This window comes from Monodelphis domestica, chromosome 8 (assembly GCF_027887165.1).
Source record: "Monodelphis domestica isolate mMonDom1 chromosome 8, mMonDom1.pri, whole genome shotgun sequence".
NCBI classification, from domain to species: Eukaryota; Metazoa; Chordata; class Mammalia; order Didelphimorphia; family Didelphidae; genus Monodelphis; species Monodelphis domestica.
In genome coordinates this window covers 84,279,492-84,296,338 of record NC_077234.1, presented here as the reverse complement: position 1 = coordinate 84,296,338, position 16,847 = coordinate 84,279,492, and the positions used below count along the sequence as shown (strand labels likewise).

The following is a 16,847-nucleotide window of genomic DNA, read 5'->3' as shown; positions in this document are numbered from 1 at the left end:
TCTGATGCTATTACTCTATCCCATTGACATCCCTTGGGAATATGGGCTTTTTCACTCAGCCTGAATCCTTTTCCACAAATCCTAGGTATTTTTTGAAAATGCACATTCAATTTGATCATCAATTTAGTAAATATTTACTAAGTATCTAATATTATAAATCATTTATTATTAAATCTCTCTATTGATATTTTTAAATTTTTCTTTATTTAAATGATCAATAAAGTAGCAATATTATTGAGTATAAGGCAATTTTCTAGGTGCTTGATGTAAAAAGACAAAAATTAAACAGTCTTGCCTTAAGGGATCTTACAATAATTTCTCTGGTGTTGGAAGAAACAACAGAGGCCATCTCATCCAACCCCATCATTTTATAGTTAAAAGAATAGAAAATCCCTGGATCACAGGATATATGGAAAATGTAAGGTATAAGAAGACTGGAGAAAGTTTCTGGCATTTAGGAGGCGCAATAAATGCTTGTTGACTGACACACATAAATAAATACAAAACTTATACATAGTCCTACAAAGTAATTTCAAAAGAGTAAGAGTTAAAAATTGGGAGCATCAGGAAAGGTCTAATTAGACACCTGAGCTATATGGTGAAGGTTTCTCCAAGGTGGAAGTGAGGAGGAATTACATTCCAGACAAGGGAGCCCATTTGGGCAGACACAGAATTGGTAGGTGAAATGTTACATATGGGGAACAAAAAATAAGCCAGTTTGACCACAACAGAGTGTGGGAAGAGGGAGTAATGCCATGCAATAAGTCTGAAATTGTAGGTGAAAGCCAAATAAAAATGCCAAACAAGATTTTGTATTTTATTTGAAAGATAAAGGTTTTTAGGGGAATGAATCATGGGAATATTGACTTGGAAGCTATGTGGAGGATGGATTAGAAAGAGGAAAGATGAGGCAAGGAAATGAATCAGGATATCAATGGAACTGTCCAGGCAAGAGGTGATCAAGGCTTGAGCTCAGTTCACGCTTGTACAAGTAGCAAACCAGGGGTAGGTGTGAGCTATGTCATTGCAGAGGACTTGATAAACATTGGGCATAAATGATATACCCTCATGTATCACGGAAGAGGTCCATTATGGAAGAGGGGGTCCTCTCTAGGTGGTAAAGTCTTCCACGTGTTTCTGCTTGTAAATAACATATTGCTTTTTATATACCTGACTTTGACCTGCCTCACAAAATCACAGTTATTGGTCTTAGAGGGAATGATTAGTCACAAAGTCAAGTGTTTGGAAAGATTCCTCTGAATTCCTTCGGGCAAAAGATGGTGTCATATCAGTATGTAAACTTACCTCCAGCGGCAGTCGATCATAGTGTGACATAGTACTTGAGTGCTACCTCCATATCCAGGGATATTGGCAGAGATATACACTGGAGACAGCCTGTTCAGGGCATGACATCAGAGCCACAGACTGTTCCATTGTCTGTAATGCTGGGTTAAGTTGAAGTAAGTGCTCATTCTCTTTGAGAAAGAATTGGGCCTTACAGATTTGGAAAGAAGGTGTAAGACAAATGTCATCTTTCAAGGGATAATTTAAACAAGATACTACATGATCCAATAGTTCTAGATTTTTTTTAAAGTGGCATTCTCAGGAGACTAATTTTGAAAAGAACATATTTGACTATTCAATGACTTTTTGAAACAAAAGAACTAGGTGGCATAAATGAAGAGGGAGAATTGTTAGAATTATATGTCATCTAAAATGTATATTAAGGCATACATATAAAAACAACTTATTTGGAACCCATTATTTTTGGTATCCAGACACATTGCTGCTGTTGTTGCAGTTAAATGGTGTTGCCATAGCAAAATATAGATATATTTGCTCTCAAGTTCTTTTTTAAAAATAGTAAATGTCCTAATTATTAACACAAGCAAGGGATTAAACAAGGAAACATAGATTTGTCAAAAGTGTTTGCCACTGCCATGTAAGACATCTGCTATGGAAGAGGGATCCCTGTAGGTCCATGTTGATGAACCTATGACACGTGTGCCAGAGGAAGCTGCTTCCTTCCACTTCTCCATATGTGCCTGAGAACATTTCTCACATCACCCATTTCTCTACCCAGCAACCCAATGGGAGCACTTTCTCCCTCCCCTGTCTGGGTGGGTCAGGGCTCACATGCAGCATGAGGGTTGCAGTTTGGACACTTGATCTCTAAAAGGTTTGCCATCACTGCTATAGGTGGTATGGTTCTTCACATGATCCTCTTTGTAAATGGCATGGTGCTATCTATGCTGATCTCCAGAACACTATAGAGCCTCCTAAATATGATCCACAATTATGCAAAAGAGTTCGGACTAACAATTTGCAATGGAAAAACCAAGTGGATGGAAAATGCCTATTGTTCAGGCTGTAATACACAGTTGGTTGGATAGTCCATTGAACTGATCTATTATATGTATTTATACATACATAATTATAAATATATGGTGGATAAAAACTGTTAATAAAAAATGAAGTGACCTAGAACTAAATAAAGGAAGAGTAGGCATTTGGGAAAGCATGTGCTACTATTAATATTCCCAGGCTTCACCTTGAAACAATAAATCATCTTTCTAAAATTATATTTTATTTTTGGTAAAGAGCAATTTGGTGGGGCAGCTAGGTGACTCAGTGTAGAGAGCCAGGCCTAGAGACAGGAGGTCCAGAGTTCAAATCTGAGCTCAGGCACTCCCTATCTGTGTGATTCTGGGCAAGTCACTTACCCCCAATTGCCTAGCCCTTACTACTCTTCTTCCTTGGAACAGATACTTAGTTATTGATTCCAAGACAGAAGCGGAGGGAGGGGAGACAGAGACAGAGACAGAGAGAAAGTGGTATCAAAATGGACAGAATGCTGTCCTTGGAGTCAGAAGATCTGAGTTCAAGTCCCTTCTGAGAAATGTACTGGTTATGTGACCCTGAGCAAATCAATGAATATTCCAAAGGATTTGGAAATTGTTAGAAATTGCTAAGACTATAAATTACAGACAAATTGACAAACATTGATGAATGTTTATACATGAGAGGTCCCCACACAGATTCTGGAACAAAATTAAACAGAACAAAAATATTTTCATTAATGCTACATAGCTATGAATCACAAAATACCATAATTTCTAAGAAACCAAAATTGCAGGTCACCAAAAGATATACAGTGACAATATTTTTAAGCCTAATTTTCAGTCTTAGAATTGATACTAAGTATCAGTTCTAAGACAGAAGAGCAGTAAGGGCTAGGCAATAGGATTAAGTGACTTGCCCAAGGTCACACAGCTAGGAAGTATCTGAGGCCAGATTTGAACCCATTCATTTTTGAACCTCCTGTCTCCAGGCTGACTCTCTATCCTATGAACCACTTAGATGGTCCTTTTAAATTAGTTTTTAAGGAGTCAATCTCTATCTCAACCAAACTAGAAAGGGAAGAATTACTCATGGATTCAATTTCACTACTAATCAGCATGAAAGTGTTTACTTGTTCCATTCCAGAGCTAGGCTGATTTACCCCTCCTTAGGCATCTTGGTTGCCATTAAATTGTAAGCTCCTTGAGGGCAAACATTGTCTTTTTCCTCTTTTTTTTTTTGTATCACCAGCACTTAGCAAAGTGCCTAGCACATAAAAAGCACTTAACAAATAAATATTATTGATTCATTGACTTGGGGGCTACCTTACTATATAATGACTACAAATGGTTTCTAAATGGAGGAACAAATACTGAAATGTGGCTTTTGCAATGCTACTTGGATAGGGTTTGAAATATTTGGTGGAGGCAAAGCACAGCTGGTTTTCTCATCTCTAATTTCAGATATCATTACCCAAAAGATTCCCCCCACCCCCTGCAGTAGTTTGTTTTACATAATAAGCACTTACACTTTGAGACATTGCTATTTTATTCTTGGCAATGAAATAAAAGGAAATTAAGATGTTTTTAGAGTTGACAGTCTTTCTGTTTGAATATAAATGCCAAGTTTCTTTTAGGGTTATATGATCTAGATAACATAGCAACTGTGAGTAAAAAATGGAGTGAAGAAGAGCTACATTAACCTTCTGTCTTTATTAGATACTTGTACCAAAACTTTAAGTGAGATTTCATTGAAGGATGCATATTTGTACCCTGTGGCATTTTTGTTTCCAATATGATATTATTTATGAGAGTGGGTTATATCTTGTAACATAAAAGATATTCATCAGCTTCAAGCCCCAAAAAATAGATTATACCAATATAAAATTGGATTTTCTGATTTCTTCAGCTTTCACTCTCCTCCCCCTAATTCATCCTTTCGATCAATTCAACATGGTTGATTGACTAGTGTTCTCTTCAAAGATTAGCTTGAGTCACCTCCTCCAAGAAACCCTTCTTGATTTTCAGTTAATTAGTGCTCTCTCTACCAAAATTTTTTTTATTCATCACACACACACACACACACACACACACACACACACACACACACACACACAAAGTATCTATTATCTCTTGTAATCTCTCTCCACCCCAGTAAAAAAGGAGGTGGAGGGTTTGAAGGTAGATCTGTTTTGTTTTGATTTTTGTGTTCCTAACACCTTGGACAGAGACTCTCACCTAGTAGGCACTTTCAAAGGTAGGCTACTTATAGAACCAAATTGAGCTAAGAATAGCTTTCAGGGCAGCTCCCTTTCATTGACAAGTTAAAGTGGGAAAAGGGCTGGATTTGGAACAGAGGATTGGACCATAGATACTGACTCTGCCACTTAAATGACTACCTGTATGACCTTGGATAAATAATTTCATCTTCCTGGGTGTCAGTTTCATAATCTATAAAATGACGGAGCTGCTCACCTGATCTTCAAGGTGCCTTCTAGCTCTAAACACTACAATCTTTAAAAAAAAAAAAAACCTTCATTACACTCTTATAATCAGAGAGATGCAAATGAAAACAACTCTGAGGTATCATCTCACACCTAGCAGATTAGCTAACATGACAGCAAAGGAAAGTAATGAATTCTGGAGGGGATGTGGCAACGTGGGACATTAATGTATTGCTGGTGGAGTTGTGAATTGATCCAACCATTGTGGAGGGCAATTTGGAACTATGCCTAAAGGGCACTAAAAGGCTGCGTGCCCTTTGATCCAGCCATAGCACTGCTGGGTTTGTACCCCAAAGAGATCATAAGGGAAAAGACTTGTACAAAAATATTCATAGCTGCACTCTTTGTGGTGGCAAAAAATTGGAAAATGAGGGGATGCTCTTCAATAGGGGAATGGCTGAACAAATTGTGGTATATGTTGGTGATGGAATACTATTGTGCTCAAAGGAATAATAAAGTGGAGGAATTCCATGGAGACTGGAACAACCTCCAGGAAGTGATGCAGAGTGAAAGGAGCAGAACCAGAATATTGTACACAGAGACTGATACACTGTGGTACAATCAAACGTAATGGACTTCTCCATTAGTAGCAATGCAGTGATCGTGAACAACCCGGAGGGATGTATGAGAAAGAGCACTATCCACTTTCAGAGGAAAAACTGTGGGAATAAAAACACCGAAGAAAAACAATTGATTACATGGGTCGAGGGAATATGATTAGGGATATAGACTCTAAATAAACATCCTAATGCAAATACCAACAATATGGAAATAGGTTCTGATCAAAGACACATGTAATACCCAGTGAAATTATGGTCAGCTACAGGAGGGGAGGGGAGGGAGGAGGAGAGGGAAGAATAGAAAATGATTTTTGTAACCAGGAAATAATGTTCGAAATTGACCACAAAAAAAATCCTTCATTACATACCACACAGGATTGTTTGATCAAAAATGCATTGTATGCTCTAAAGAGTTTTTTCTAGTCCAGGAAGTGGGTATGAAAGATTTGGCATGTTTTTCTACTCAAGCTATTCTATCATTTCCTTTCAGGATATTTCCTCTTAATTGTCTTCAATCTTCCTTTCCTTCTACCCCTTATCATCACCATTTAAAACTTCTTTCACTGTATTATTTGTTCAATCATTTTCAATCACATCTGACTCTATGTGACACCATTTGGGATCTTCTTGGCAAAGATACTGAAATCGTTTACCATTTCCTTCTCCAGTATGTCCCCATTTTATAGATGAATAACTGAGGGAAAAGGGGGTTAAATTACTTTCCCAGCTACAAAACCGTACATACCCTTTGCTCCAATGATATCATTACTAGGTTGGCATCCAAAAAGAGAATTTAAAAAAGGAAAAGGGCCCATATGTACAAAAGATATATTTTATGATGACAAAGAACTGAAAACTCATCAAACAAGTTATGGCATATGATTTCAATGAAATGCTATTGTGATATAAGAAATGATGATCAGAATGCTCTCAGAAAAACCTAGAAAGACTTACATGAATTGATGCAAAGTGAGATGAGCAGAACCAGAATATTGTACACAGTGATACCAATATGTACAATTCTCACTTGTAAATGATAGCTATTCTCAGCAATACAGGGATCCAATGCAATTTCACAAAACTTTTTTAAAAATACTACCCACCAGCCTAAATGCAGATCACAACATAATCTTAAATTTTTTCTTTATTCTTGTTGTTTGATTTTGGTCTGTGTTTTCCTTCACAAGGTGACTAATATGGAAATGTTTTGCATGATTGCACATGTATAGCCTGATTGCTTTCTACTTGAGGGAAGAGGAGGGGAGGGAGGGAGAAAGAGAATTTGGAACTCAACAATTTAGAAAACAAATGTTAAAAATTATTTTTACATGTCATTAAAGGAAGAAAAAAAATTTAATGACTTGCCCAGAGTAGTGTCTGAGGCTAGATTTGAGCTCAGAAAGAGTCTTCTTGACTTCAAGCCCAGGACTCTATCTCCTGTGCCATGTAACTTTAACCCTAAATTTACTGTAATTAACCTGGCCCAAACTCACACCCTAATTAGCTACTATCTAGTCTTCCTTTGTCCTGAGGAATTTTGTTTCTCATGAAGAATCTTCCTCCTGCTGCTGCCATCAACATCTGGAGGCCTCACTTCCAAGACTGCCCTCTAGTGGAGCTCCCTTTTGACCTACTCCAGCTGCCTGACTATTCCTTCTGGTAAAGTCTGAGCTCCAGAAGACATGAAGAGAAACATAGAGCTTTGTAAAGCAATGTAAAAGAAACTTTGTTTGAAATGCAGCAAAACCCTGGCAATAGGGCTTTTTTTCCCCCTTCCCCTCTCCTAAAATAGAAATTTGGTTTCTTACCTTATAAGTGAGTGGGAAAACAGTGTTTGGGAGTATTGTTCTTTATAAATCTATTATATTAATAACATAGATCGATACATAACTGCAAGGGGGAAATGGTGACTTTTCCTTCTCTGCCTGTGGAATCCTTGAAGGAAAATGAGGAAGTAAAGGATAGTTTTTTACTTAGGGTATATAATCAAAGCTTATTATGAGACCACTCAGGGTTCACCTTGGGACCAAGGGACTACTAGGTTTTCCATGTCATACTAAAATGCCAAGTTCTTTCCCCTCTGGGCTACCACATGGTAGAAAGCAGCCAGGATGTTAGTCATCGCTCAAAAGCCCAGGTGGTGTATTACGACATCCTTGGAGTCCTCAGAAGTTTCCAGGAAACTCTGGCAAAATGCTTTCTGGAATGGCTCCCTTTAGGTTCATTAAGCTTACACCATACCTGGCATATAGTAAGTGCTGAATAAATGAATGTAAATTGATTGATGTAAATCTTGAAATTTCTCAGACTTGTGAATGTTAAAAATTTCCACATTGAGGAATCCTCCATTGGAACAAATTCCCTACTGGAAACATTCCCCATTTTGATGTGAGAACTCGCCAGGATCAGAAATGGGAGGACCTCTACTCCACCCGTACTTAAGACTGCTTTAGGGGAAAAAACTCCTTGCTAAACAATGAAAGTACTTGGACCCATGCTTATGATGAGGCAGGGAGTTCTTTGAGCCATGCCTGTTTTTAGAATTGATACAGTGGGATGCTAGGTACCTAAAAAGGTCGGGCTAGTTTTCTCTTAATGAGATTAGTCGACTCAGCTGTGTTTTCTCTGGTTCAGATTTACTGAGGAGATTAATCTACTTAGCAGGAATTCAGATGGGCTATCCTTTAGGAAACATCTACGGTGATTGGTAGACGGAAGAACTTAGGGGAGGTGACATAGGAAAAAAACCCCTATATAAGAAAAGGTATCTCTTGAGCAAAGGAGATTCCTTAGATCCTTGGAGATAGATCCTTTTGGAGGAGGCCCTTTGAAGATCTCTTGAGAAGAAGTCCCTTGGGAGGCTGACTCTGGCTGGAACTCCCTCTGGGGAGACTCTGTTCCCCAGACATCCTTGATTAAGACAAATCTTGTGGTGAGTGATAACTGACTGGTTTCTCTCTTAAGGCTTAGGCCTGGGTTGGCCAGGCCTGCCCTGGGCCTACCTATTCTTTTCTCATTAATTCCTTTTCTGTCTCCTTCTCCTTTTCTTTAATTCATCATTGTATTATTAATTAAATTCTCTAAAAAACCCAGTTGACTTGGGCATATTCATAATTTGGGAATATATTCCCTGGCGACCACCTTATATTTGATTTAAAAACCAAGACACTGTAGTGAAACATATTTTCTGTGGTCAAATTTACTCACCCTTCCTTATATCTATCACAATTTATATCTTCCACCATTTTAACTCACTACAGTTTATGTCTCTAACTATTTTAAATATAACACTTTATGACATCAACTATTTTAATTGTTACATTGATTAGGCAACATGTATCGTTTTGCTCTAATGTATGTCAAAGCAGCTACTTTTGAATAACTCTAGAGTTCATTGAACAGACTTCATAGTATTCCTATATTTGAGACAATTTCTACAATGCAATTGGCAGGTAGAAGCATTTGGAGACCATTGCTATCATTAATGAACCCTTCTGTGTCGAGTTTGCATAGAAAATTTACATGTCTCATAAACATTTAGCTGTACATGTATGTTGTCCTGCTTTGTGTCTTGATTCATGCTAATATTCAGCAGGTAGAATCATTTACTACCTTAGTAGTGCAAGTATAGTTTAATTTAGTGTTACAATAGTAATAGTACATGGAAGGGCAACTAGGTTGCATAGCAGCTAAAGCACCATGTCTTGAGTCAAGAGGACCTGGAAGTGACATCAGGCACTTCTTAGCTGTGTAACCCCTGGGCAAGTTCCATTTGCCTAGCCTTTATCCTTCTGTCTTAAAGTTGTTACTAAGACAGAAAGTAAGGGTTAGAGAAAAATAGTATTAGTACAAAGGAAGGGGCATCTGGGCAGCTCAGTGGGCAAAGAGCCAAACCTGGGGAAGGGGCATCCTGAGCTCAAATCTGACCTCAGATACTTCCTAACTGTTTGATGCTGGGCAAGTCATTTAACTCCAATTGCTCAGCCCTTACCATTCTTCTGCCTTGGAACTGATAGTATTTATTCTAAGACAAAATAAGGGTATAAGAACACTGTGCATGGCACATAGTAGGTGCTTAATAAATGTTTATTGAATTAAGTTAGGGCCATGAATGTGGGTTTTTATGTTGATTACACTGTTTCAATAAAATTAATTTTTTATATAATCTTAGGTGTTTTGTGCTATACATTTTAAATACATTGTCCTGGGGAGTCGATAAGCTTCACTAGATTTCTATCAAAGAGCTCTATGTCACAAAAAAAGGCTGGGGATTAGTCAAAATCTATTATTTTTATTTATGGAAATTGCACCTTCATGATGATGACAATGATAATAACAGCTAGCTTTTTCGCACCACTTTAAGGTTTACAAAGCACCTTATATATCTTATCTCATCTGATCCTTCAAGGTAGATGTTATTACTAGTTTCATTTTACAGGTGAGGAATCCAAGGCTCAGAGATGTTTAGTGACTTGTCACCTAACTATTAGGTATCTGGGGTGGGAGCATTTGAACTCAGGTCTTACTGAATCTATGTCCAGCACTCTCTGACTCTTGTGCCACCTACCTGCCTAATCCTATGGAGAAGACTTCTTTAAATGACTTATTTTGATTGATTGTAGGATTTTTATTAAGATATATTAAAAAGGAGTTTTTAATTAATTAATTTAGAATATTTTTTAATGCTTACATGATTCATGTTCTTTCCCTCTCCTCCTCCTTCCTGTATAGCCAACAAATATCATTGATCAAGACCTTAAATAGTAGGAGTTTTAAAGCTGTTATATGGCACAGTCTCTATTTCTTTCTTTTCATTTGATCTTATTTTCATTCTAAATTAATTTATAGTTTATATAGTTTTTAAAACATAATGAAATTTTAAATTCACTATATAATATAACTTCTCCCCCACTGAATATAATTTAAAGGCAATTTATGTGAAGAAAATTATTATTATTAAGTTGATTATTAAAATGACAATATGTCGGGGGGGGGGGTAAATTAATTTCAGCAAGCAAGTTTCAAAGACTAAAAAAAAGCTCTTCCCTTTCCCTTGGTTTTGGACTGACTTATGGCCTTCACCTTTTCCCTCTAGTCCCTTCTGATTCCTGTCGCTGCTTGTGCCTCCACCCTGTCAACTTCCTATTTCTCATCCTTGGCCAGGCTTTTCCCTGCACAACTGGACCAATGACTAGGAGAGGTAGTCAGTATTCACTTAGCTAACCCTTTGTCCTCACCCTTATTTTACTAAGGTTAGTCCACAGAAATTAGAAGCAGTTTTCGCCTAAAATAATCATCTTGGGAAACTCTTAGGGAAAATCTAGCAGTATTAAACTATTGTGTGCTTTAGAGCTAAGCTAACTTACTGCTAGGCTCCATGACATGAGCATATTGCAAGTGAAAGAAATTATAAATTATAAGCACCCAATGAATATGGGAGTTGGACAAGCTGATCTCTAAGGTCCTCAATAGCTACAGAATTCTGGGAATCTATAAAACCTTAAAAGAGAATATTTTATAGTCTTAGGAAGTAATAAATGACTAGAACTAGCATGCAAGATAGTAATATAACTTTTATCAGACTGTGACAAAAGCTACCACATATTAGTAGTAACGTTATTGCCATGCCATGCTAATAAATTCCAATGTCTATGGTGCGTTTGGTTGTTTTCCCATCTCTAGTGAAGTAGCAAAGTGGTGTTTATCTTTCCTTCTTGTCTTCTCAAAGATTTATAACTTTCATTCCTATAATTTTTGCCTGTCCCAGTTCTTCAGCTATGCTGATTTTATTGTTAGATGGAAGACTTATACTAACAGTCATCAGCATATGAAGAAGTGATAAATGGGCACTGGGAAGCAGTCGGTTCATGTGAAAATCCATATAGATGCATTTCACGAGCAACAGAAGCAAGATTTATGGTAGTTGAGGCAGTGGTGAGCATGAGAACTTCAGGAGTAGGAGAACAAGTACTGAATCAATATTGGAATGAGAGGTCACTGAGGACGTTAGAATTTTGATAGCTGAAGCAAGTAAAAAGTGAATCCAGAGCACTGAATGAAATGAGGCAAATTAGTATGATAGTGAGAACGTGGGATTGAGAAGACCTGGGTTTGCAATCTTGGTTTTAGCTTTGTGATTTGGACAAATGACATGCTTGAATTTTGCCTGCTGTCATGGAATGATAATAACAGCCACTTTCCTTTTTGGGATATGCTAAGGATAAATGAGATAACAGATGTGAAAGTTATTTGGAACAAGGTACTTATAGAAATCTGGGTACTGTCATACCCAGAAAAAAACTGTTAAAAAAAATCCTGTAAACTTGATATTTATTTTCAAGAAAGGGTAGTTCTTAAGAAAGACATGTGGGGGGAGGGGGGCAGCTGGGTAGCTCAGTGGATTGAGAGCCAGGCCTAGAGATGGGAGGTCCTAGGTTCAAATCTGGCCTCAGACACTTCCCAGCTGTGTGACCCTGGGCAAGTCACTTAACCCCCATTGCCTAGCCCTTACCACTCTTCTGCCTTGGAGCCAATACACAGTATTGACTCCAAGACAGAAGGTTAAGGGTTTAAAAAAAAAAAGAAAGAAAGACATGGTCCGGTGGAATGAGCCTTGGATTTGAAGTCATAAGACCTGGCTCTGGCTCTTATTTGCTACATGAGCCACTTTCCAAATCTCTCTTCTTTAGACCTGTTTTCTTATCTGTAAAATGAAAGCACTGGGCTAGAGATCTCCTACTATAGGAGTGCCTTTCCAGCTCTAAATCTACGATCTTAAAACTACTCTCTGTATGTGTGAGCCATTTTTGAAAACTAGGCCTCTGATTTTTTGATTTAGGAAAGTCCTTCCAATGCAGAGCAGCACCTACTCTGCAGCATATACTGGTAGAGAAAGCAGAAGGAAAGGGAGAAGGGGGGATGTATTGCCATGTGATGTACTCATATCCAGAAGGTAGAACAGAGCAGAATATGGGATACTGAAAGCTCAGTGGAGGCTATTTCCCTCTCCCAAATATTCCTTGTGAGAAGTCTTACCTGGCTGAGTCTCCCAGTGAGAGGAAGCTGAAGTCCACCTTGCAGCCAACCTTCAGAGGACCACAAACTAGTGGAGGGAAAAGGAATGAACAGGGTATTATGTAAAGAAGCAGCAGAAACACCAAATTATCAAGAGAAAAAAAAAACATATAAACCAATAGACAGTGTCCTGAAACTAAAAGGAAAAATGAATTAAACCTCAAAGAGAAATAAAAAACATGTTAAGTAAGTTTTATTTATAATATGGAGGAATATGAATAAATATTCCCTAATTAGAGATATAATCCTGTGGAAGAGATCCAGATGCTAAGGAACAACTGCAAGAAATTCCAAAATAATTCATAAGTATAATAAATTCATAAAAGTAGGAACTAGAAATGAATTTAGGTCTGATAATAAAGCTCTCAATACACAAATAAAAACAATCAGCAGAATAAGAAAATTGAACATGTGGTAGAAAATTTCTCTAAAAAAGTAGAAGTTGTGAGCAAATAACAGATGCAGAACAGAAAATACCAAAATGGATGAAAATTAATCAGAAGAGAAGTGAAAGACAACAACATTAAAAGTAACCAACGTGACTTTAAATTGAAGTAAAAAAATGGCTCTCAAAGACAACACTAGTTTTGAATATAAAGTCACAGTAAAATCTTATAAAGAAGTTTGATGGGAAATTATGAGCAGTGTTGCTTTATAAAACAAAGAAAAGAAGCAGAAGAATCAACTTAAAGAAAGCTTAGTGGGAGACCCAAATGTTAGTCATACAAATAAAAATAACAACCACTCAGTCAACTACCAGTGGACTTACCTCAAGTTAATTTTCTTCCCCTTCACCTCTTCATTCTTTATTTTTCCCTCCTCCTCTTTCCTTTCCCCTTCTTCTTTCCTCTTCTATTTCCCTCCTCTTAACATGGAGGTATGAGACAGAAATGGAAGCATAAAAAAGAGACCAAGCAAGAGGTAGAAATACGCACATTTGCAATGGTACTAAGTTACTTTTTCCTAGAGAGTAGGAATTCTAAACCTGGTATCCACAGACCCATTGGGCTATGAATAAATTTCAGGGGAACTATGGCCTTTGATGGGGAAAAATTCATTTTATTTTCACTAATCTCTAATTGAAATCTAACATTTCCTTTAATTATTATAAAACAGTATTCTGAGACAGAGTGCATAGGCTTCACCACACTGTCAAAGGAGGTCCATGACAAAAAAAAAGTTAATAATTGCTTTTCTAGGGCATCAAAGAGAAGTCCAGCTCAACTTCCTAATATATCTAAATAAATATAGAACTAATTTTCTAAAATATGTTGCAGTAAGGTTAAACTATACTTTAGAATTATTCATTAGAAAAATCATGAAGAAAATCTTTAAATCAATTTTTCTGCTTGTGGGTGAGAACTCCATTATATATTTTGTTTTCATTTTAGAACACATTTTAAGGAGAGTCCTGGTATCTTTGTAAGGCTGTAGAAAGACTATAAGCCTAGTTTAGATACCAGATTAGGAAAGAAGGTGAAGGAACTAAGGTGATTAAATCAAATAAGAAGAATGAATACAGTGGGGAGGAATGCTATCATGATGCAAAAATACCTTCAGAGTCACTCACTCATCATGATCACTGAGGAAAGGAGTACTAACTTTAAGCTGAAACAGAGGAGGTTTAAATTAAGAGTTGATAGGACATCTAAAAAAACCCTTACCTTCTGTCTTAGAATCAATACAAGTACTAGTTCCAAGGCAGAAGTGTGGTAAGAGCAAGGCAATTGGGGTCAAGTGGCTTGTCTAGGGCCATACAGCTAGGAAGTATCTGAAGACAGATTTGAACCCAACTCCTCCCATTTCCAGGTCTGATTCTCTATCACTGAGCCATCAAGCCGCCCTTTGGTAGAGCATTAACTGACTGACTAGTTAGCATTTTAGAACCTGATCTCTAGGAGAATTAGAGTCTCACTTACTTGAAAGTATCAGGAATTGATGCCTACCTACTGCAAATGGCTCCCTTTGTCTGGAATGCCCCATCATTACCCCTCTCTATACATACTAATTCTGATCTATCTACAAATAAATAAGTATTTATTAAGTACCTGCTATATGCTAGGCACTGAGGACACAAGCAGAAAGAATAAAACAATGTCTCCTTACAAGAATGATACGTTCTTAAAAAAAAAAAAGGAACCCTCATCTTCTGCCTTAGAATTAATATTGTTGTATTGGTTCCAAGGCAGAAGAATGGTCAGGGCTAGGCAATGGGGGTTAAGTGACTTGCCCAGGGTCACACAGCTGGGAAGTGTCTGAGGTCATATTTGAACCCAGGACCTCCCATCTCTGGGCCTGGCTCTCAATCCACTGAGCTACCCAACTGCCCCCCCTCAGGATGATACATTCTAATGGGGTGGTCACAACTACATATAGAAAACAGACAGCATAAGTATTCATATAAATATACAAAAAGTAGTTCAATACAAGTTAGTTTGGGAGGGAGAATACCAATGGTTGAGAGAATCAATAATATCTTCTTGCCCAAGATGGTGCTTGAGCTGGGTCTTAAAGGGAGAGAGTCCATTCCATGCATGTGGGATAGTTAGTTGGCTCAAAGCATGGAAATGGGAAGTAGCATGTTGTACAGGAGGAACAGAGAGATCATTTTGACTGGAGGGAGACTAACCTCCAGTGAGGCTGGAAAGATAGGCTAAGATCCAGTTATGTAGGGTTCTTAAAGCTAAACAGAGGAGTTTATATTTGATCCTAGAGGTAACAGGAAGCCGCGACTTGGTCGAGTAGGAGAGTCACATGGGCAGGTCTGTTTTTAAGGAAAATGTCTTTGGCAGCACTGTGTAGGATGAACAGGAGTGAGAAGAAACTTGAGACAGTGAAATCAATGAGGACACTGTTCAATAATCTAGGCAAGAGGAGGCAGAGGACCTGACCAAAGTGGGTAACTAGCTATGTGAATGATAAAAGGAATCAGATCCTGTAAAGCCCAACTCAGATGTTCCTTTCCTCTGGAAGCCTTGCCTGACAACTTCCCACTCCTCCATGTGAGCAGTCCTCCCTTTCATACATCACATAAGTCCATGTAACTCAACCCATTTCAACTCAACAAGCATGTATAAAGTCCCTAACATAGACAAGATCCTATATGCCTGGTACTAAGAATACGAAGACAAAAGCAATACAGTCTTTACCATCAAAAAAAAAAAAAAACCCTATTCAGATGGAGAAATATACAGAAAAGTAAATGTGAAGTCATTTGAAGAAATGGTAGGAGGAAGAAATCCAGGCTCTCTGGTTAGAGGTGGTAACTTGGAAGAATAAGGATTTAAGGATTCTGAGAGGAAGAAGAAAGAAGGGACTGCATTTTAACTACGGATTTGTACAAGAGAACCAAGATAGATGATGGAATGTCATTTTGGGAAAACAGTAGCCCATTAATGTAAATAAGGATAGAAAAGTAGTTTTGAACCAGATCAATCAACCATCTAGCATTTATAAAGCCCTTACTATGTGCCAGGCACTGGGATTTACCAATAAATGCCAGGCTGAAGAGATTGTATTTTACCGGAGAAACAATAGAAAGTCAAAGAAGGTTTTCAAGCAGGAGTGTAACAGTCTTTAAAGGGTCTTGTTTAGATCCTTGAATCCTTGGGGGGGGGGGGTGTTTGTTTGTTTAGAAGGGAGGATTTTCCAGATTGTGGGGTTGCCCCAATTCCTGCAATGTGGAAAGGAAGCCTGTATTGCTTATTGCCTCTAGGAATAATGCAAGTAGAGGAGGCATTGAAAAAAAAAATGGCCAGGCAAATAGATGTTCTGCAGCAGTGGTGTCAAACTCAAATAGAAATGTCACTATACTATATATTTTTTTAAACCTTTACCTTCTGTCTTGGAATCAATACTGTGTATTGGTACTAAGGCAGAAGGATGGTAAGGAATAGGCAATCAGTGTTAAGTGATTTGCCCAGGATCACATACCTGAGAAATGTCTGAGGCCAGATTTGAACCTAGGACCTCCCATATCTAGGCCTGGCTCTCAATCCACTGAGCTACCCAGCTGCCCCTATCATATATTTTTTAGATTTCCATGTTGTTCCTTTTGATCAGTGAGTAATCTTATAAAGCCAAAACCCCCAAACATAAACCCAAATAAACAAGTGAAAAATCCTATGCTTCCATCTGCATTCTAACTCCAACAGTTCTTTCTCTGTCATTGGAGAGCATTCTTAGTCATAAGTGCCTCAGAATTGTCACTAGAGAGACCAAGCTATCACTCTTTGCAGATGATATGATGGTTTACTTAAAGAATCCTAGAGAATCAACCAAAAAGCTAGTCGAAACAATCAACAATTTTAGCAAAGTTGCAGGATACAAAATAAACTCATATAAGTCATCAGCATTTCTATATATCTCCA

At 37.8% G+C, this 16,847-nt stretch overlaps 1 protein-coding gene across 2 annotated transcripts in view; it reads right to left on the bottom strand.

The window, feature by feature from the left end:
• The window catches only part of METTL21A (methyltransferase 21A, HSPA lysine), an 86,250-nt gene that overhangs the window by 54,873 nt on the left and 14,530 nt on the right, over nt 1-16,847 (bottom strand). For both annotated transcript variants that reach the window (XM_056807180.1, XM_056807181.1), the window contains exon 2: nt 12,439-12,505. In XM_056807180.1, coding sequence (XP_056663158.1) covers nt 12,439-12,505 — 67 coding nt within the window. The remainder of the gene's footprint in view (nt 1-12,438; nt 12,506-16,847) is intronic.